Below are 21,850 nucleotides of genomic sequence, written 5' to 3'. Positions count from 1 at the left end.
TTATTTACTCCTGTTATGCACAGGGAGCCAGGATTTAGTCCTGAGTAAAGGCTGCAGGATTTCTGAGCCATTAATAGAAATGTAGCCTGATTTGGAAAACAGTGGAGGCCCAAATCATCCCTTTCTAAATACCATAGCAGAAGTGTTCCTACTCCAAGCAAGGGAGCTGTGTGTAGTAGTTAAGACACAGGGTTGTCAATCAAGAGAGCTGGGTTCTAGTCTTCATTCTGCATTGACTTGCTAAGACAGTTGGCAAATTATTAACTTCACTATGTCTCACTTTTCCCATCTGTAAAATGATGCTAATGCCATCTATCTGATGGTGAGGAGGCGGGGGGAGTTACATTATTATTTTTCCTAAAGTCTTTGAGATGGTATGGAAGTGCAAGGCATTAATATAATAAACTTGAATTAATGAAGCAGATGAGGAACTGTGAAACTGAATCCATATTCACCTCCTTATACAAAAGTGAAGCAGAAAACAAAGTTTCACTGACTCATGAAACACCCACCTCTCTTCTTCACTGTGCACTAATTAAGTTGTCACTCACTCACTTTAGCTGTAAAAGAAAGTGCTTTAGTGTAGGAGAGCACTTCATCAGCTACAGAAAGTGACTCAGCAACTGCCCAGGTTATATACAGCCTTTCTGATGTCTGAATCTTTGCATGAGTTCCAATCAATAACAATCCAATGCTCTCCCAGATCTAATGTTAAAAAGGGAAAGAAAGAACAAAACAAATTAATAGATAGATAGATAGATAGATAAAATAAAAATTCAAACTAACTTACTACAGGGAGACAAATGTGGTATTAATGTAATATACAACATGAAGGCAAAATCACGTACTTTAGCTACACAGACAGCTTCAACTCTAGTTAAGTTATTCCTGTTGAAATACAAAATACAGGTTTCAGGCAACAGCATCATACATTTGGTGTTTCTGATATCAATGAAATATCCATAAGCAAACAATTTCAGATGTTTGTGAAAATCATGCAGTCCCCAGATTCAAAATACATTAGGGAATCAATAATGTTGCAAAAGCAAGTTTGAAGAATAAGCAGCAGAAAGATGGTTTAATAATACTTTGTGTTTACAGTAGAACCTCAGAGTTACGAACACCTCGGGAATGGAAGTTGTTCATACCTGAACAAAACATCATAGTTGTTCTTTCAAAAGTTTACAACTGAACATTGACTTAATACATCTTCGAAACTTTACTATGAACGCAGGTCTCCCGAGTTGCATTTATTATCTTAACGCAGTAGGAGCTGGTGAAAATAGTAACCTAATGCAGGCAAGCACAGATTCCTTGTCATATAAAATACTGACTAATTACATGTTAATCCCAAACCAGCTCACTTTCTGCACTGGAGTGTTAGACACCAGTGTGACCACACTGTTCTAGCTGCTCTGGTGCAACTGAACAAGTTTCAAATCAGGAGCAAATCACAGTTTATGCCAGTGCAATACTTCTACATTGAGGGGTTGTATTAGTGTAACTATATTGGTGTATCTACACCAGTTGATAAAACCTCAGAGTAAGACAAGGCCTCAGTCTCTTATGGAAAAGACCTATACAATTCAACAGGGATGAAACCAGTAGGGTTGTATATAAATTATTCTAAAAAAAAAGCCATATGGAATTAAAACCTTTTCTGTAGACTTTTTAACCTTTAAAATAGAGAATATTGATAGGTTCTATCTATAGAAAGGTTCCCATTCTCCAAGACTCCATGAGGATGGATGGCAGACTCCTAAGAAATACTTAGGTGCTCCGGGAAGTGGAGGTGATGAATCAGGCGGATTGTTTTCAAAAGTTCCCGCTAACTTTAGGATGCCTCAGTTTTTAGGTGCTCACCTTGGACACCTAGGGACTGATTTTCAAACTTGCTGTGCACCTACAGTTCCTACTGACTTGTAGGCAGTATATAATTAATAGAATTATGCAGGATATCAATGTTAACCTTATTTCTTGGGGAAAATGCCATGGGATCTTTAACTAAGACAAGTATATTTGTTTCATCCAAGATAAACTAATTTCCACAGTACAGTGCCCTCAGGTATCATGCTGGTAACTCTGCTTCCCCACACAAATGCCAATGTCATGCTGCCTAGTGCCTGCCTATATTTCCCTAAAGATTTAGCTAGGTGTGTCATTTTCCAGTTCCTGTCCTCAGATGTTGGGTAGTGTTACTGTGTGCCACTGAATTCCATCCCAGAGGGAGCTACATTTCAGTGGGGATCATCAAAGTGCTCCTTATAGGTAAGTTCCAATAGGAGAATGTTAGGCAAGCTAAACTATAGGTATGACTGCCAGCTCTGTCTATGAATGTAAAATATTATTTGCTGATTACATAGTTCTTCTCCCCAAGGATTTCACAAATACCCATTTGAGGCAGATAAACACTGTTATTCCCATTTTGCAGATAAGGAAGTAGGGAAGTGAAGTGAATTTTTCTAAGGAAGCCTGTGGCAGAGCTAGGAATGGAACCCAGGGCTCCTGAGTCACCAGCCTATGGCTTACCGGGAAGAACAGCCTGCCTAAGGTTATATAGTCCTTTGGAACACCTTGTGATAAAAGGTGCTAGAGAAAGAAAAGATTATTATAGAACTCTTTCCATCCTTATTGAAAAAAGATCACTATACACTTTATTGGATTACTGAATTCACTTAGCAGGGGCAGGGTGGCCCAGAGGATTCAGGGGGCTTAGGGCAAAGCGGGGGTGCTGCAGCGCTTGTACTCACCCAGCGGCAGTCCAGGTTTTCAGTGGCATTTCGGCGGCAGGGGGCCCTTCAGTCGCTCTGTGTCTTCGGCAGCACTGTGCTAATGTAGACACGAGGACAAACGGATATAAATTGTCAGTCAGGAAATTTAGGCTTGAAATTAGACGAAGGTTTCTAACCATCAGGGGAGTGCAATACTGGAACAGCCTACCGAGGGAAACAGTAGGGGCGAAGGACCTCCATGACTTTAAGATTAAGCTAGATAAGTTTATGGAGGAGATGGTATAATAGGATAACGGGCTGAGTCAATTGAGTGCCAAACTGGTACTTAATTGGGTCAAATTGGGTCAATAATATGATATTCTTAACCTCTTTCAGAGGGTATGGCTGGAGAGTCTTGCCCGCATGCTCGGGGTTCAGCTGACCGCCATATTTGGGGTCGGGAAGGAATTTTCCTCCAGGGCAGATTGGCAGTGTCCCTGGAGGTTTTTCGCCTTCCTCCGAAGCATGGGGCAGGGGTCGCTTGCTAAAAGAGTGGGTAGATCGGCTAATGTGGCCTGCATCTTGCAGGAGGTCAGACTAGATGATCATAATGGTCCCTTCTGATCTTGAATTCTATGATTCTATGATTCTATGATTCTATGAAGGGCCCCCTGCCGCTGAAGGGCCCCCTGCCGAAGACCTGGAGCGACTGAAGGGCCCCCCTCTGCCGAAATGCCGCCGAAGACCCAGACCGCCGCCAGGCCAGGTCTTCGGTGGCATTTCGGCGGCGGGGGACCCTTCAGTCGCTCCGTGTCTTTGGCAGCACTGAAGGCCCCCCCGCCGCTGAAATGCCGGCCGAAGACCTGGACCGCCACCAGGCCAGGGCTCACGGGCCACCTGTGGGGCCCAGGGCCTGGGGCAAATTTCCCCATTTGCCCCCTCCCCCGGGCGGCCCTGAGCAGGGGTACTTGACTACTTTGTATTTTTTTTGGTTTTCGGGCTTTAGTTGATAACCTTATCAAAATTCTTTTCCCAGAAACTATGAAATCTTCCTAAAATAATTACCATGTGCACACACCCTCAAGTAAGACTTGTTTAGGATGAATTCTTTTAACCATAAATATAGATTTACTGTGAAACAGTGCAGCAGTGAAAAGATAAGAGACAAAGGGTTAGAATAATGAGACTATGGTGAGTTTTCACCATTGAGAGAGGTAAATAGTGGGATCCACCAAGGATCTGTACTGGCACAAGTGCTATTCAACATATTCATGAATTATCTGGAAAAAAGGCTAAACAGTGAGGTGGCAAAGTTTGCAGATGATACAAAATTACTCATGATAGTTAAGTCCAAAGCTAACAAAACTAGGTGACTGGGCAACAAAATGGCAGATTAAATTTAATGTTGATAAATGCAAAGTAATGCACATTGAAAAGCATAATCCCAAATTATGTATAAATACAAAATGATGGGGTCTAAATTAGCTGTTGCTACTCAAGAAGGATCTTGGAGTCATTGTGTATAGTTCTCTGAAAACATCCAGAGTGGAGCAGCAGTCAAAAAAGCAAACAGAATGTTAAGAACCATTAAGAAAGAGATAGATAAGAAGACGGAAAATATCATATTGCCATTATATAAATTCATGGTATGCCCACACCTTGAATGCTGTGTGCCATTCTGGTCACCTCATCTGAAAAAAGATGTGTTAGACCTGGAAAATATACATTAGGGGTATGAAACAGCTTCCATGTGCGGAGAGATTAATAAAACTGGGACTCAGAGTAGCAGCTGTGTTAGTCTATATCCGCAAAAAGACTGTTCAGCTTTGAAAAGAGATGACTAAGATGGGATACGATCAGGGGTGAGCTGGAGCCGGTTTGCACGAACCCGTTGTTAAATTTAGAAGCGGTTTTAGAACCGCTTGTTAACTAGCTTCCCTGCGAGGGAAGCTTTGATGGGCTCTGCCTGGGAAGCCTGTAATTCCTCCTCCCGGCCGCCGGGGGGCGCTGCGCTGTGCTGCGAGAGCCATGTGAGCTGCCTCCTGGCCCTGTTGCTGCTCCTGCTCTTTGGACCTCTGGCCCTGGGGCTCCTGCAGCGTCCTGCTGAGTCCCCGGCTGCCTCCTGCTGCTCCCAGCCCCCACCCCGTGTGAGTATCTGCGCCCCTCCCCCGCCTTCCCTGCCCGCAGCCAGCCCCTGCCCCCAGCCAGCCCCCAGCCAGCCCACAGCCGCCCCCTGCCCCACCCCCTGCCCACAGCCACCCGCAGCCAGCCCCTGCCCACAGCCGCCCCCTGCCCCACCCCCTGCCCACAGCCGCCCCCTGCCCCACCCCCTGCCCACAGCCACCCGCAGCCAGCCCCTGCCCACAGCCACCCTCTGCCCGCAGCCAGCCTCTGCCTGCAGCCCCTGCCACAGCCACCCCCTGCCTGCAGCCACCCCCTGCCCACAGCCACCTGCAGCCCACCCGTCTGCATCACCTGCCCACAGCCAGCCCGTGTCACTCCCTGCCTCCAGCTAGCCCTGCCCCACGCCCCTATCTGCAGCCAGCCCCACATCCACTGGTGCCCTGCAGTTCCCAGGGCAGTAACCCTGCACACCTGCTTTAATGAGGGGGGGGGCAGGGAGCAGCTGGGACCCACACATGTGCACACCCTAGAGTGACCAGACAGCAAGTGTGAAAAATCGGGATGGGGGTGAGGGGTAATAGGAGCCTATATAAGAAAAAGACCCAAAAATTGAGACTGTCCCTGATCACCACCCACACATGTGAAACGGAGCTCATTTCTAGTTCAGCCCCATCTTTTTAAAAAAGAACTTTAGGTAGGGTTAAAATACATCTGTATTTCCCTGGACATGTCAGGCTTTTCGGTTCTTAATCACCTCCTGGGAAAATATGGACGTATGGTAACCCTATTGGTACAAAAAATACATGCTGTCGCACATCCCTTAAATCAGAACTTTTTATAGGGAACCCGTTGTTAAATCAGAACTTTTTATAGGGAACCCGTTGTTAAGATTTTGGCAGCTCATCACTGGATACGATAGAGGTCTACAAAATCATGAATTATGTGGAGAAAGTGAATAAGGAGTGTTATTTACCCCTTCACATAACACAAGAACCAGGAGTCACCCAATGAAATTAATAGACAGCAGCTTTAAAACAAACATAAGTTCTCATTCACAAACACACAGTCAATCTGTGGAACCCGTTACCAGGGGATACTGTGAAGGCCAAAAGTATAACTGGATTAAAAAAAGGATTAGATAAATGCATGGGGGATAGGTCCATCCATGGCTATTAGTCAAGATGGTCAGGGATGCAACCTTATGCTCTGGGCGTCCCTAAAGCTCTGGCTGCTAGAAGCAATGACTGGATGACAGGGGAAGGATAACTCAATAATTGCCCTGTTCTGTTCCTTCCCTCTAAAGCATCTAGCACTGGCCACTGTCAGAAGACAGGATATTGGTCTAGATGAACCTTTGGTCTGACCCAGTACGGCTGTTCTTATGTTAGCTACAATATATTGTCTTTCCTTGAAGAACGTGTCTTGATTTCTAAAGAATTTCTTGACATTTCAGTTGTTCAGGGATGACTAATATAACAACCTGTACAGTGTTTTGGAAAACAGTTCAGATGCCCCTTAGATAGTTTCATCCTACACCAGTCTATATTTCAGTCTGCTTCCAGATCAATAATAATATATAGTTTCATAGTTATGTAATTGTGACAGTTTCTTGTGTATTGCACCTTTAAATCTCTAGGAGTCTGCTGGAGGCAGCTGTCATTTTGTATTCATATAAGTGCCAGCCTGTTGCAGAGGGTGCACATACTGTGCTCCATCATGAAGATTTGGCTTTGGTTATTTCTTGTAGAAGAATGGACTCACTGCTACTGTGCCCATTTGTGGCTGGCTGTGGCACAATTGCTTTCTTCTCTAGTACCCCTTGCTGACAGTTACGCCAATCCTTCCTCTCCTTGCAACTTATAGAGTCTTTATCACTCTTTCTGGTGCCCAATTAATATTTAATGAAGTGGAATAACTTTTATAGGAGAGATTGAGGGAGATCCACATCAGACTAATCTATAATCCAGTGTCTCGGACACTCTCCTGAGAGGTGGCAGATCCCTATTCAAATCCCTTCTCTTTGTCAGGTGGAGGGGGGACTTCAACCTGTAGTCTCCTACATCCTGGAAGAGTACCCTCACTACTGGGTTAAGTGTTACAATGGTGAGCCCCTTCAATTTGTGTGGCATTAGGCAGCCTCTGAGCATGTCTGCTGGATTGGACCCCAGAAGTGAGTTTGGCAGAGGAGCACCTATCTTCTCCTGGTTCATGGATTGCCAGCAGAGAGAGGTGCCTAAATCCAGGCTTCATAAGGTAGACGGAGCGTAGGACACATCCCTTTGATCAGCATCTCCCATTGGCTAGGTTAGGCATCACACCTTCTGGCATGCTGGATTTTGTAGATCACGTTCTAAGGTGCCTATCTCTCCCCATGCATTGTAGAGGAAGCCTAGGCACTTAACTCAGGCTTTGTGAATTGCAGTGTGGTTCCTGTGATTTTTCTAGGTGCATAAAAGTTAGGTATTGCAACTCTGAGAGTTTGTGGAGCCTGGCCCAAAGGCTTCGAAATTGTTAAAAGATGTTAATTTATCTTCTAACAATCATGATCCCTTCATTTGGTTCTACAATGTAGATCACCAATTATTTATAAAATTGTTGTTAAATATAATTAAGAATTACTACAGCCACTGAAAATTGCCACATTGTCTGTTTGCTGCTTTTAGAAATCAGAGTATTGCCAGGTGTGCAGGATCAGGCAAAAATGGTTTTATTGTTTACAAGATTTGTGTGCATGTATTAACTTTATGCTGATTTAGCATGAAGAATGTAAATATTTTCTACAAAAATCAAACAATGTCTTCATCTCTTCTTAGCACAACTACTGCAATTCCCTTCTGTAGGGCCTGCAAATCCCAGCTTTCCAGATTCCAAAATTCATAGAAAACTGCTGCCTGCCTTCTCACATGCACAGAGAAGCAAGAACTCATCACTCCCATTCTCACACAATGCCACCAGCTCGGCATTCATTTCAGTATCCTGTTCAACACTGACCTTGCTTTTAAAACCTTCCACATACTTAGTCCCCTGCAACTAGGTAGCTGACGTCACGGACTTTGTCTCTCTTCCTGCTCTTCTTTTCATGCTCTCCATTTGTCTAGAATAACACTCATTAATATGTTTTGCACTTATATACTATGTTCATCTGAAGATCTCACAGCCCTTTACAAAGGTGATTTCAGTGGAAATGCAGGTGCCCAGACAGTGCCCAAAGGCAGATGCTTGCCCCAACTTTGGGCCTGAGCAAGAGAGTCTACATGTAGCTTGGATTCCCAGGCCATCTCCTTTTTGTAGGAAAAGACCCACTGTGAGAGTGAATTGAGGACAATAGGAACATTTTTACAGTTGTTTTTGTTACCTGTGCTCATTTTAACAATCTATTCCTTTCCAGCAAAGCATGGTACAAATCAGTACAAAGCCCTTCTAAAAGCAGTCTACAGTATATGAAACTTTAAGCAGATTGGTTAATTAATTCTTCTTTTTTCACAAGAAAAGAACACAATGTCCACAGCTTATGTAAAGGGTAATGGGAAAACATTTCATTTGCAAATTGTATTTGGTTTAGAAATCCCCAAACAGGAAGTTATGTTTGTTTGCCTTTTTGAAGATCTCATGTGCTCCAGGCATTTGAAATATTCACAAATTGATAATGCCCCACTCACATTGGACAAAGCATTGTTGCCAGTTCTTTTTGAGTTTCCTTCCTTCCCCCTCCCCCCTCCTTCTTCAGATTCCATGGAATAAAATTAGCAGCTGTCTGCCAGTGTGAACGTTTCATTTCAAAGTTCCGAGAAGGTGCTGACTATCTGCCAGCTACTGAATTAAGAACAAAACAAATTATAAGCAACATCTTCCAACTTTCAATTACCTTTGGCTGAAAATGTGCATTTCTAGCCATGCAAACACTAAATCCACCATTGAATATGCAGAAAACAGATGTTTTAGAAAGGATACTTTAATATCACAAGAAAGATAAGGTAACACTTGATTAAAATAAGAATTGGCTATTGATTAGTTATACTAAAATTAAAGCTGCCAGATTCCTTATTTATGATCAGAAGGACCTTCTAACAATTTGAAGTTCAAGGTACTGTAAATCAGTGCAGCTCCACTAGTTTCAATAGAGCTATGCTTATTTACACCATCTAAGGATCTGACTCTTAAATTTCTAAATGGTATCTTAAAACCCTGTAAAGCATGGAATTCTGAAGGTGTTATCATTTATACAGTAATACTTTTAAAACACAGATATCAGTTTGTAGTGCATATAATTCATTTAGAAAAACAGATTACTGGTTCTTTTACTGAAGAATTTGAGGCAAGGTGCAATATGGCATATCCAATGAGTTATCAATTGTCTTCAGTTCCATAATTTTCAACATGCAAACTTTTTATTTAATGCTTATCCAGAAGTCCTTTTTAAAAAACTTACTTGTTTTAGTTTTATATCAATCTTTCCATTGCTGAACAAATTTTAAACAGCCTCACTTATCTGCTTCTGACAGATTAAGAGAGTAGGCTAAATTGTGCAAAATGTTCAGAATACTGGGTTGTTTTGGAAGCATGTTTTTACCTGGTTTGGTGGTTGTGATTGGCTTGGTTCTGGTTTCCTGATTGGCTGAGCCCATTCCAGGTGGTGCAGAAGTTTTGTTTGCATAGCACTGAAGGTCTGGATCCAATATTTAAAAACAAAACAACAACAACATATAGTTTAAAAACGGCACTCTGTCCTGCAAACACCTCTGGTTTTAGTGCTTATTGTCATGAACAATCACATTAAAGTAAAAAATGTTATAGGAGGATTGGGCTCTGATATTGGCAACAAATTAGAGAACTAGATCCAGAAAGGATGAGATGTAAATGAATGGAAAATATAATAGTAGAAGAATTATGCCAATATCATACCCTTAGATCTAGAATTTTATCTCAGTTATACCAGTGTAAATCCAGAGTCACAATTTTTACTTCAGTCCAGTTATTCTGGATCAGTGGTATTTAACCTGTGGTATGCAGACCACTGGTGGTCCACAGACTATGTCTAAGAGGTCTCGGAAAGGTGACTATGAAAATAAAATTCCAAAATCCCAAAAAAGGCATTCCATTTTTCTGATCAATCATTAGGTATGTGAATACCCCCACCTACAGGACAGGTCAAAACCTGGAAGTATTGTCATTACTAGAGAAGCCCACTGTTTTGTGCTCTGTCTCACGCTGTGTCAAATGCTGTGCTGAGCATGTGAAACATTTATAGTTAATTCTGTTCAGTTAGCTTTCAGTCTAAGACTTGACCACAGTCCGCAGACCACAGGTTGAATTTCCAAAGGGGTCCGCACCTCCATTCAAAATGAATAAAGGTTGAAAACCCACAGTTCTAGATTTACACAACTATACATTAGATAAAAATTTGGCCTTCCTAGTCAAACATCTTTGAATTTTTTATTCTAAATAATTCCCCATTCATACTTCTCTTCCTAATCTCTCTCACTCTAAAATGAAATCTTATTCTAAAATAAACTATGTTACAACAATTAGTTTATCACAGTGGTCCCCAACCTTTTTGTCTGGCGGGTGCCAGATGAAGGACCGTGGTGGCGGCATTTCGGCTGATGCTCGACCGCCGGACAGGACGTGGGCACATTTAGATGTGCCCGCGGGCACCACGTTGGGGACCCCTGGTTTATCAGCTCTAGCTATGTAAGAATATTTAGACTAGAAGCAATAGACTAGAGTGTGTTCATCTAGTAGCAGCAAAGTGAAGCAGGAGTGTCTAGTTCCAATTATAATCATAAATCCCATTTCCACCCAGGCAGCTGCAAGAGGCTTTCAAGTGTTTGTGCTGGAGGAGGACCTCAGTAGTAATTTTAACTCTAAATGGTGCACACTTTGCTATTGCTTGCCATTGAAATTGTAGTTTTATTGACTTGTATTGGAGTTATATGATGTTCTTTAGGTTTTGAAATTTAGTCATGCAAGATGTATTACATTTTTTAGCTTCATCTGGCTTAGTAAAAAGAAAAGAAAATGCCTGAACCAATTAAATAAATCCAGCTGTAAACTGTGTTCAATTTTAGCACATCCCAGAAGAAGGTGGTGACTTTCATTCCGCCTCTTTCCTTTTCCCTGGTTTTCTCAGTTGGAGAACAAGGATTGACACCAGCTTTCTTTGGAAAGACTTCTGTTGACTTTCATTTGAATGGAATTGTGTCATCCTGAATACTAGGAAATCTCTCAGGATATCATCAAGGAATCCAATGAGAATTTGATCTTTATTATTTGTATTATGGTAATACCATAGAACTGCAGTCAGGATTGGACTCTATTATGTTAGGTGTTGTACAAACATATAGGCTATACTGTATAATGATGATTCAAAAGAAAGTGAAGCCCGCCACCCCAGAATATTCCTGGCTGATTGTGCAATGTTGTCATACAGATAGATTCCTTCCTGACCCCTACTGCAATTGACTCATGGCCTGAAGCATGACAATGAGTTACTTGGTTTTAACCTGTATGATTACAAATGTTATAATTGGTCATAAAATTATCTAATCTAGTTTATAAATCCAGTGCTTGTCTCTATGAGCACCTATGATTGTGAATTCCACAGGCTGATATACTCCTTTATGAACAAGTATCTTCTCTTATTTGTTTTAAATCTACCTGCTTTTAAGTCATCAGGTGACACTCCCTGTTCTCTTACTGTGGAACAAAGGAGAGACTGAGCAGTTTTAACTATACTCTACATAATACTTCAACTCCCCTCTAGCTATTGAAGACCCATGGACAGTTTTTCTCCACACGTTTCTAAAATCCTCACTAGTTAGAATGACAACTGTAATAGAAAAAAGGATTGAGTCCCTCCCTACTTTCACTGAAAACCATCACTATAGTGATTGTAAATGCAGCAAAAATATGCCAAGGTCATACAAACATCACGCAGAGTTGCCAGCTCCCAAAGCTGGCGTCAATCTCTCTTTCATTGCCATGGCAAACAGTGAACAGATAATAGGATACTGGAGACTAAGGTGTTGACCCTTCCCTATTGGCTGGAATGTATTTAAACTTAGCTTCCCTCAAGAATGATCTCAGACTAGCAGAGCTAAAACTTTTAAAGAAAAGGCCCTTGGTGTCTCTTTGGCAAAACATGCTGCTTTCTACACAGAGAGGGCCAGATTTTTCTCTCACATAGGGCTTATCTACATGCTGAGTTATTTTGGATTAGCTGGACACTCTTATTGCAGAATAACAGTATCTTTTTCTGGTTTACTTTAATCCACAACAGCTATTTCCACTTTATACACAAACGCTAACTTATTCTGGAATAGCTTCCCTGTGTAGACAAGCCATTATACTGAAGTCAATGGGAGTAGCTCCTGAGTAATAGAGCAGAAATGGGTTAGTTTGCTCTTCCAAACAGCTTTCTTTGCTGCAGCTCTCAGATCTGTAATGCTGTAGCAGTTGAACTATTAAGATGGTTTCCAAATGTCATGCACCATTGATTAGGAAACAGAAGGTTTTGATACCACAGAATTTGTTCTTTTCTAAATTACTGATAATTTCAGGACGTCATGAGGCACATTGTTAAGCATCATGAGATGTCTGACATGGAAAATACAGAATATTCAGATAAATACTGATTTAATTAAAGTTAGAAACTAATTAAAGGATATATGCCCATGAGGTCAGGGCTCTATTCTGGCTATTACAGACAGACGATATATGGGAACAGTACAGTGGCGAGAAAATTACAAGTATATACTAAGAGGGAGTTAAAATGGAGATGTTAACTACACAGATTGTTACAAAGCAACCATTATAATATAGTACAGAAAAAGGATAAATATACTATATATTGAACACTTGTGTTTTCAATTTGACCCTATCAGATGAAAAATAGGTCTCTTCCAATGACCAGTCCATGGAAAATTAAAAGCAAAATACACCTCCTAAATTCCACTATTCAGGAATAGTTCTGCCCTTAGTCATACCCATGAAACCCTGTTGAAACCAGGGAGGTTGTGAGGGCAGAATTTGACCCTTTGTCTATGCAATTGAGATATCAGAAGGCAGAACAGCGGGCAGAATGTGTCCAGCTGTGTAAAAGACCCAGTGCAAGTGCTTTTTGGGGCAAGGACCATCTCTTGGTTCTGCGTTTGTACATTTTGATAGTGCAACCAAAGTAAGACCCAAATTAACAGTGAAATGACTGTGATTCATACATTCTTAATAAATTAGTGTCCCCTACTTTACTCACTATAGGTTCAATCTTCCAATAGGCAGAGCACACTCAGCTCCCATCAGCAGAGGAGCTGAGGGCAATCTGTATCTCACAGGAGTGCTCAGCACCTTTCAGGGTCAAATCCTAGAACAAATGGTTTACTAACATACTGTCAACTTATTCCCCAACTTGGCCTTCAAAAGAAAATAAATTCTTTTCAGAAATCGAATCGTCTCCCCTGTCCTAGATGTCATTGACTGGAAGACTTTTCAGTATTATCACTCTGTGGATCTGCAACGAGGTGGTTTTGACTGGAAATTAGATTTCCATTGGGAGCCGCTGCCGGAGCATGAGGAGAAGGTACGCCAGTCTGCCATCAGCCCCATCAGGTAACAGTTCATCAGCCAATATGCTTACTCTCACCTCAGCAGCACGATCACAAAATCTAAGACACCCTCCAGCTAATTGAGAAGAGACAGGATTACATTCACAGGTTTTTTTGGCTTGTATTTTTGCGAGGAGAGGGTTATTGGTTTACATATCCAGTAGGTTTTAATTTATTAATAATATTATTAGACTACAATCAGGCCTATGTTATGGCATGTGCTTTTCAGACATAGACACGGCTCCAAACAATGTACAATCTGACAGGGGTGCTGGAACCATTTGTAGAGTGGGGGTGCTGAGAGCCATTGAACCAAACTGTAAACCCTGTATATAACAGAAACAACTTTAAGCCAGGGGGTGTGGCAGCACCCCCAGTTCTAACACCTATGCAAACTGAAAAGACAAGGTGAGGGGAGATGCCACATACAAAGTTATTAGGATAATGATAGTCACATGGCTTATTAATTACATGTTGATATGTTTTGTGTGTGTGTGTGTGTATAAGATAAAAATATGCTAATTTCCCCATCCTTTGACCCTCACTCAACAATTCCAATCTTGCCTCTTTCTCCTGTACCAATTTCCAGCTTCAGTTCCTTATTTCCTTCCCTCCATACAGATGAACAAGTCAGTCATGCGATAAATGAAATAGATTAATAGATGATGTACTCAATTAGGCCCAGATCCTCAAGGATACTTGGACACCTAACTCCAAATTGAAAGCAAAAGGATTTCATATGGAGTAGAAGAAAGTGTGGAAATTGCGGTCAGAGAAGCAGATGACTGAGGTGGAGCACGGGGGGACAGGGATGACAAAATAAGAGACAAGCAGGGAGAAATAAAGTGTGGCAGAGGTATGCAGAGCCGTAAAGGTAGCCACAAAAAGTGTGAGCTTAGTGGAGGTGGACAAGGGGGAGCCAGAGGAGGGCTTCAAATGGGGAGATGTGATCAGATCTTATCTGCTCTATTTTTATGGCCTGGAGGAAGTGATGAGGATATCTGAAGTAACTGAGATGAGAATCTGGGGGAGGTTTTAGCTGGGTGAACAGAGAAAAAAAGATTAGAACCTCGAAATATTGTGCAGGGAGAAAAAAAGGCTGCAAGGTTTGGATATCACCTAGAAATGTCCGAAGAGGGAGGAGTTGAAGTTCAGACCTAGTTTACTGGGTGACAGGGAGGATGGCAGTGTGGTCAGTAATGACAGAGAATGGGGGGAGGGCAGAGGCATTCAGTGAAGGTGGCAGTGTCGTGCTGGTTTGGCAAGAAAAATGGCAAATAAAGGGAGAGAGAACAAATACGTAGTGGAAGAAGTCTGTGCAACAATGAGAATGATTCCTGGGGCATTCAAGTGGCATGGATCAAGACCAGACAAACTGGAGACTGAGGTGAGCCAGGGTTGGGGGTTAGTAGAACAGAGGTTTACAATGGGGATCAAGAAGGAGAAAAGAGTCAACGGTGGCGGAGAGAAGTGAAGAGATTCAGCGACAGAGTCAGTGGAGAAAGAGGAGTGAGCAGGGAGAATGGTGCGGGGGAGGGAATGAGTGTAGAAGAGCAATCTTGGACATGAATGGACTGGAGGTCCCAGAGGGCAGGGGAATGTTGGAAGAGATAAGGCAATAACATGAGAGACAGAACTCAGCTTTTGAGAGATCAAAGGAGCACCAACCTTTAGTGATTCCACTGTTTGGTTGACTTGATGCCAGGCACATCACTTGGCCGGTCCACGCTGACCGCAAACTTATGGCCAACATCAGGTCAGCTAACTCAGGTCTTCATAACCATGTTCAAACATGGGAAAATTGTAGGTGAGCCTTACAATCTAGGGTAAAGGGTATGCTTGGTGGGAAGACTGAGGGCAGGACTCAAAAACAGAGAGGGTGCTAAGAGCAAGAGGGTCAGAGGGAAGGAAGCAGCTTCTTGTCTGCAAAGCTTTACACAATAGTATCTTATATGTGATGTCTGCAAGTGTAGTGTTAGCCATCTCCATTTAAAGTAAACAGCAGTTGTGTACATTTGTAAAATAAATAAATTACACTGAGAAATACTCTGAGCCCCATCTCTCTCCCACCAGCAAAGTGGCTCACTGCAAAGTCCCAAAATCTGCCACCACTCAGCAAGTGGAAAGCAACACACACACACACACACACCTTTTAAACTAGAAACACAGTTGACACTTTAAAATTTCCCTGCCACCTTCTCAGTGATTGTAAGGCCCACCACAGGATCATGCATTGTTTTATAGAGACCTCTCCATGATCAGAGTAAATCTCATTCTCTATTTAACTCTCCATCTTAGATTGCAGCAAGATTCACTTTTAAACTGTGCTCTGTCTAGAAGTCCTGTGGTGCCGGGTGGAGTAGTGGCAATGGACCGACATTACTTCCAAAATATTGGCGCTTATGATTCCGACATGACTCTATGGGGGGCAGAAAACCTAGAATTATCTATAAGGGTAAGAATCTGAACAGAAATGTCAAGTAACTATTGTGTGTTGAAGAGAACAATATTTAAGAGCCCAGAGGCAACTTAGAAAATAAAAACTGAGTAGAAAACTGCATCAGGTGGAGAGAAATTTCTGTTTTCTCACAGAAATCTACCCCTAAAGTTCTCCAGCAAGATGTCAAGTGACAACACACAGAACCACTAAGTCTCATTGGCTGACCCTCACCTCATGAAAGGACAATATTTTTAGCACCTTCTGAAAGCTGCATTTTGCAAATGAACCCTAGCATGTATGTAGTATTTGGAAAGTGTTAGTTGCAGAATCTTAACAACTTAACAACAGAATGAACAAAGCAGTGTGTTTAATATTAAAGGCTCGAGTAAATCAACAAGTTAAACACATGTTAAAGACACGCTGCCTTGTCTACACTAGGCTGTTAATACAGGTTAGCTAACACCTTCCAAATCCTAGTCTAGATAAGGCCTCAGAACACAAGCAGCCAAATTATAGCTGCCTCCTTCATGGGCGTACTGGGAGAATGGACTTCCTCCTCCTTCTGATGGCTTCCTTCTTGGGGCACCCATAATTTGGCCCCATCAGTATTGCTATCAGATAAAATGAACCCACAAGGCTACTAGCCAGAACAGATTTTTACTCGTGTCAGTCTCTATTTCACCTTGCTTTGCACACCTAGGTTACTTACCATTTGCTAAATGGTGTTGATAGCGATGTACTGCCCGCATAGCGGATACACCATCTTAGACCCCTTTTTTGTCTTCATCTGTGTTACAGGCATGGCTCTGTGGTGGTTCTGTTGAAATCCTTCCATGCTCACGGGTGGGGCACATTTATCGAAATCGTATCCCGCACACTTTTCCCAATGAAGAGGCTGCAATGAGGAACAAAATCCGAATAGCAGAGACCTGGCTGGATTCTTTTAAAGAGATTTTCTACAAGCATGACACAGCGGCATTCCTAATTAGTAAAGTAAAGACATAAGTGATGTTCCATCTCAGGAGGAAGTAAAGTAAATCCTTACCATTTGGGGAAGGGGAAGAGAGAGAGAGAGTTTTTCTTTTTGTAGTTGATTAATGCTGCCCGTTAACATCCCACCTATTGTTTAGCCACTTCCAGAGGGAAATAATTTTGTCTGCAGAGAAACAGACACCCAATATACCAGATTTAGGAAAGTGTTTATTAAGGTATAACACTCAATGAAAAGGTGACATCCTGTTTAGCTCATGGTTGTCCAGAAGAAATTGGCTGTATCCTCACAAAACTAGAGTGACGCACACTGGAAGATAGCAGAAAAGTTCTAAGAACAACAGACACCCCAATCACTATACACCAATTAGATTTTCATTTGAGGAATCATAAGGAGGCGTTGAAAAGAGGATTGGATACTAGCGGCCATTCTGTCTTACAGTTAGGGTGTGGAACCAGAATGGCAAAGCATCACTACTCACAAACCCTCCTGGAGTGACTCAGCATGCTCCACAACCACAGTTTAGCTGGTGGCTGTTTGGGTTCAGCACTGTGATTGAAATATGTCATATACCCAAACATATGTTTCTTAAAATCTGAACAGCAGAGTTGTTGACAATGCTGCTGCTAGCCCTATTTCTTTGGCTTTGGTGCATTTCATTATACCTGCAACCTTTCCCACTCACTGGTAGGGCAGAAGTTTGAGCAGTTTTAGCAAGCAGGTGAAAAAGTAGACTCAGTAAAGGAGAGAGGTCATTAATTTAAAAATGCTGTGCTTACAAAACTGAAGACTGATGAGAATGCTACAGCTAGGCAGTGCGTGGGTTGGCACTTAGCACTGTATGAGTTTCCTCAAACAATTTTGGCACTGCATTTCAATACTGACCTGCCAAACCCCAGTTGCTGCAGGCCTGAGTTGCCCAATCATGCTAAATTTTATGACAAGTTTGAGACTGTATCAAACTAATTTTTTTCATCTGATTTTTCTCTTGTTACTTATAATGCAGGACTTGAACCCCATTGGCCAAATTGGCATATAATTTATACCCCTGCAGTTTCTTTGAGTCAATGAACAAGCAGTGTAACTGAGAGGAGAATGTAAGCCCAGGTCTGCAGAGATCAATGACTGCTTTCTTATTTCATTTAATAATTAACTGAAGGTGCTTCTTGTTAACTAGGTAATAACTTTATCCTGAGCTAGTAAACCCTTCAGCTTTCAGTGTTGCAGTCTATTTGCTATCAAAACCTTTGCCTTTGGCCTCAGAGTTTATTTTGTCCAGGTTACTGTTATTACCTCACAAATATGAAATACCCTCACATGATATTCATGTTCAGCTAACATAATATTAATCTATTACCTTCTTCCACATACAGTATTTTTGTGTCAGCATAGCGTGGTGTTTTAATCCATAAAGGCAATGAATGAAATAATTTCCAGTGCATTTACTTGCAATCATCATAATAGTCTTGTCCTTCAGTGATTTGTTGAATTAATATGGTAAATAGGGCCATCTACTGGCCCCTGAAAAATCCAGGGAATATTAGCTGAACATTGACTCCTACTAAGTAATTTAAAAAAAAATGTAACCCCAATTTAGATTGCTTTATACATTTTTTTCCATTCAGAATTTATTTTTTCTGGGTCTGAGCTGTATTCTGCCCAGGATATCTATGGCATGAACATTAATATTGATGAATAAATCTTTTCACTTTCAATTTTTTAGCTTATTTTGTTTGTTTAAACCAGTTTAAACTTATAACCACCATTTCATCTCAGACTGTTTGGGCTAGAGAGTGACCTGCTTCACGGTATTCTCCAGAGTTCTGCCTCCAGCGCCAAATCTAAACTGTAATTAATATGACAAAATGACACCGGCTAACATCTGCTTCCTAGACCCCAGTAATTCTCATGTGTACTGTCCCGTTTTAGGGAATCCACAGATAAATTTTACTCCCGGTTGATTTCTGTGATTCACTGGAGATCTCTGAGTGATGGGTCTGAGTGACCCTGATACTTCTGAGTTAGTGATTTGAGTTGCTGGATTGGTATTAATGAGACAAATCCCCTGTGATTTACTGCTAGAGATGGGATTAGCAGAAGCATTCAGGTTGGAACTCCCTCAGTATAAATGACAGGGATCTACTAGCAGCATATTCTCCATGAGGGGTCCTTGGTTTTGGAACTTACTCCTTCACTTGGTCTGCCAGAACCCAGTCTTGTAAGCTTTCTGGACATGCTGCAAACGTTCAATCTTTAATGTTAAAGGCTCGAGTAAATCAACAAGTTAAACACATGTTAAAGACACGCTGCCTTGTCTACACTAGGATGTTAATACATGTTAGATAACACCTTCCAAATCCTAGTCTAGATAAGGCCTCAGAACACAAGAAACCAAATTATAGCTGCCTCCTTCATGGGCGTACTGGGAGAATGGACTTCCTCCTCCTTCTGATGGCCTCCTCCTTGGGGCACCCATAATTTGGCCCCATCAGTATTGCTATCAGATAAGATGAACCCGAAGGCAATTGAGTGGGTGTCCTGAGGGGAATATATTTATGGGCAGTCCTTTGTTTATGTTGCAATTTTTAATGTATGGCATAGGCACTCAAAGCAACAGGTGGGTGCCAAGAGCTGAATTTTAAAAATCTGAAGCAATAAGTAAATCACTGGCCAGAAGGGTGCAATAGGTTGCTAAGAACTGTGCGGGGTCAGACTTTGAAAAGTATTTAGACCAGGACACCATTGTGCTGGGCACTGTACAAACACAAACCAAAATGATGGTTCCTGCCCATAGAGCATCTGCAGAAACAAATTATTCACATAATATGATGAGCAATTGATGGGGAAAATAATCAAATCAATTGTTTTTATATATATATACTTTGATCATCATTACTGCATGTGTTAGACCAACTTCTAGGCTCATTTATCCGCACTGCAGGGGGATGTAAGTAAGAGCAGATTTTGGTCTGTTAAAGCCAGGGCATTAAATGGCAATCAATAAGCCAACTTCTTACAGCCCCATTGGTTTCAGTGCAGTTAGTGTAGAATTTGTTTTTTGTTAAAAAAAGGGTAAAGAATTATTGATTTTGCAAGATAATTACACTTGTTATGGATGATGGAAATCCTTATGGCCACCCCATGTCTCATCTTTGAGACTCTCAATCCCCTTCCCACTTCAGACTAAATGTTATTTTAGTACAAATTTACAGGGGGTGTAGAAGTGGTCTTTCTCATTTGTGTAACGCATACAAGAGACACGACACTAACTGTAACTTGCTGTATATAGGGGGTGGCAGAACGGAGCCCTCCCTGGGCAGTATATTTCTTTTCCAGCTTCTCAAAAACAAATATATTAGTACTTGTTTACTATCCATTCAATTGACCTATGCTTTCTCATATAAGGCTGAGAAGCCAGATTGCAACGAGCGCCTTCAGCTGCAAAAGCGACTAGGCTGTAGAAAATTTCATTGGTTTATATCAAACATATACCCTGAACTCCACCCACCAGAGTACAAACCAAGATTCTCTGGCAAGGTAAGAGGGAAATTATTATTATTATTATTATTTGTATTACTGGAGTATCTGGAGACCCCAACTGAGATCAGAATCCTGTTGTGTTAGGTGCTGTACAAACATATAGTAAGAGACAGTCCCTGCCCTGGACAGTTTACAATCTAAATAGACAAGGCAGATAAAGAATTGGAGGGGAAACAAAGGCACAGAGAAGTAAAGTGACTTGCCCAATATCACACAACAAGTACCAACTCCGGAAGTGAACCCATTTCTCCTGACTCCCAGTCCAGTGCCCTATTCCCTAGCTCATGCTGCCTCCCCAAAAGTTATAGGATTTCACATTTAATAATTATAACTTATTAAAACACACATTTAATAAAACTGTTTTATGAGCCAAATCCTGAGACTCTTAGTTTCTATTCAGTTCTTTCTCAGGAAAGTTCCTATTGACATTAATGAGAATTTGCCCAAGAAAAGACTAAGTACTGTGTAAGGATCTCAGAATTTGACCCAATGTGAAAAGGCTTAGCTGTGCCTCAACGAGAGTGAGAGCGAGTATGGTACATGAGCAGGGGATCTCATCCTGAGTTCAGAGTGTAGACATAGCCCTAGCATTCCGCATGATAGATTCAGAAACGGTAATGTAATATACTACTAGTTATCCTCATATTGTATAGCATGATATATAATTCCACGTTTGCCATAACATACCAGCATGTGTAGTAATGGTCATTATACTGAAAACATTCTGTGACTATTGTATTAAATTCAGTACCGTATACACAAACAGGGCAATTATTAGAGCTCATCAGAAAATAGGTTTTTGTATGGAAAATTGTGACCATCTGTTGAAAACTGAACACCCAAAACCAAACATTTGGAGAGTTTTGGGTGTTCAGTTTTTCTGACAAAAACATCAAACATTTTTAGGGAATACAGAAAGTTTCTGCAAAAATTTTAATTTTCTCAAAAACCCAATTTTCCATAAAAAAAATTGTTGGAAAAGATTCAACCAGTTCAACTAATTATAAACTGAAGGTTTAACTTTAACTTTGCCAGATAGCATGATCTCTTGTGTCACTCTACTGACAAGGCTCAGTTTCGCTCAATATGTGAGTCTGTTTGATCTTGCCTATGAGTGAAAGGACTCTACCTGCTGAATAATTAGCCAAAGCAAAAAGGATACAATCCAAGCAACATTAAAAGTTAATTAAAAATGTTTCCTTTTTAACTGATTGTACTTTATTTCAGTATAAATATTTATTTGCAGCTGTACAACACTGGTGTTGGCTTCTGTGCAGATTACAGATCTGCCTGGGATGCTGCAGAAGGTCTTATTGAGCTGTCTCCTTGTAGTGACAATATTAACCAGGTATTGTATATTTAAAGCTTATGTGTACTGGCATTAAATTTAAGGCCCAGATACAGGAAGGTATTTAAGCTGGTCCCTAACTAACTGTAAGCATTG

General features: G+C 41.4%; 1 protein-coding gene and 1 long non-coding RNA gene across 3 annotated transcripts in view; one reads left to right on the top strand and one right to left on the bottom strand.

Moving 5' to 3' along the window:
• Nucleotides 1-21,850, top strand: part of GALNT15 (polypeptide N-acetylgalactosaminyltransferase 15) — a 37,822-nt gene that overhangs the window by 10,885 nt on the left and 5,087 nt on the right. For both annotated transcript variants that reach the window (XM_045005976.1, XM_045005977.1), the window contains 5 exons: nt 13,272-13,439; nt 15,773-15,890; nt 16,674-16,868; nt 20,272-20,403; nt 21,653-21,754. In XM_045005976.1, coding sequence (XP_044861911.1) covers nt 13,272-13,439; nt 15,773-15,890; nt 16,674-16,868; nt 20,272-20,403; nt 21,653-21,754 — 715 coding nt within the window. The remainder of the gene's footprint in view (nt 1-13,271; nt 13,440-15,772; nt 15,891-16,673; nt 16,869-20,271; nt 20,404-21,652; nt 21,755-21,850) is intronic.
• Nucleotides 307-16,799, bottom strand: LOC123364148. Its single transcript, XR_006577013.1, has 3 exons — nt 16,585-16,799; nt 9,406-9,501; nt 307-705 (listed from the first exon to the last, which is right to left on the bottom strand). It is a non-coding gene; the product is annotated as an uncharacterized LOC123364148 (long non-coding RNA).

Source organism: Mauremys mutica, chromosome 2, assembly GCF_020497125.1.
Source record: "Mauremys mutica isolate MM-2020 ecotype Southern chromosome 2, ASM2049712v1, whole genome shotgun sequence".
NCBI lineage: Eukaryota > Metazoa > Chordata > Testudines > Geoemydidae > Mauremys > Mauremys mutica.
The sequence above is the reverse complement of the archived record's forward strand: the minus strand, read 5'-3'. Positions and strand labels throughout refer to the sequence as shown.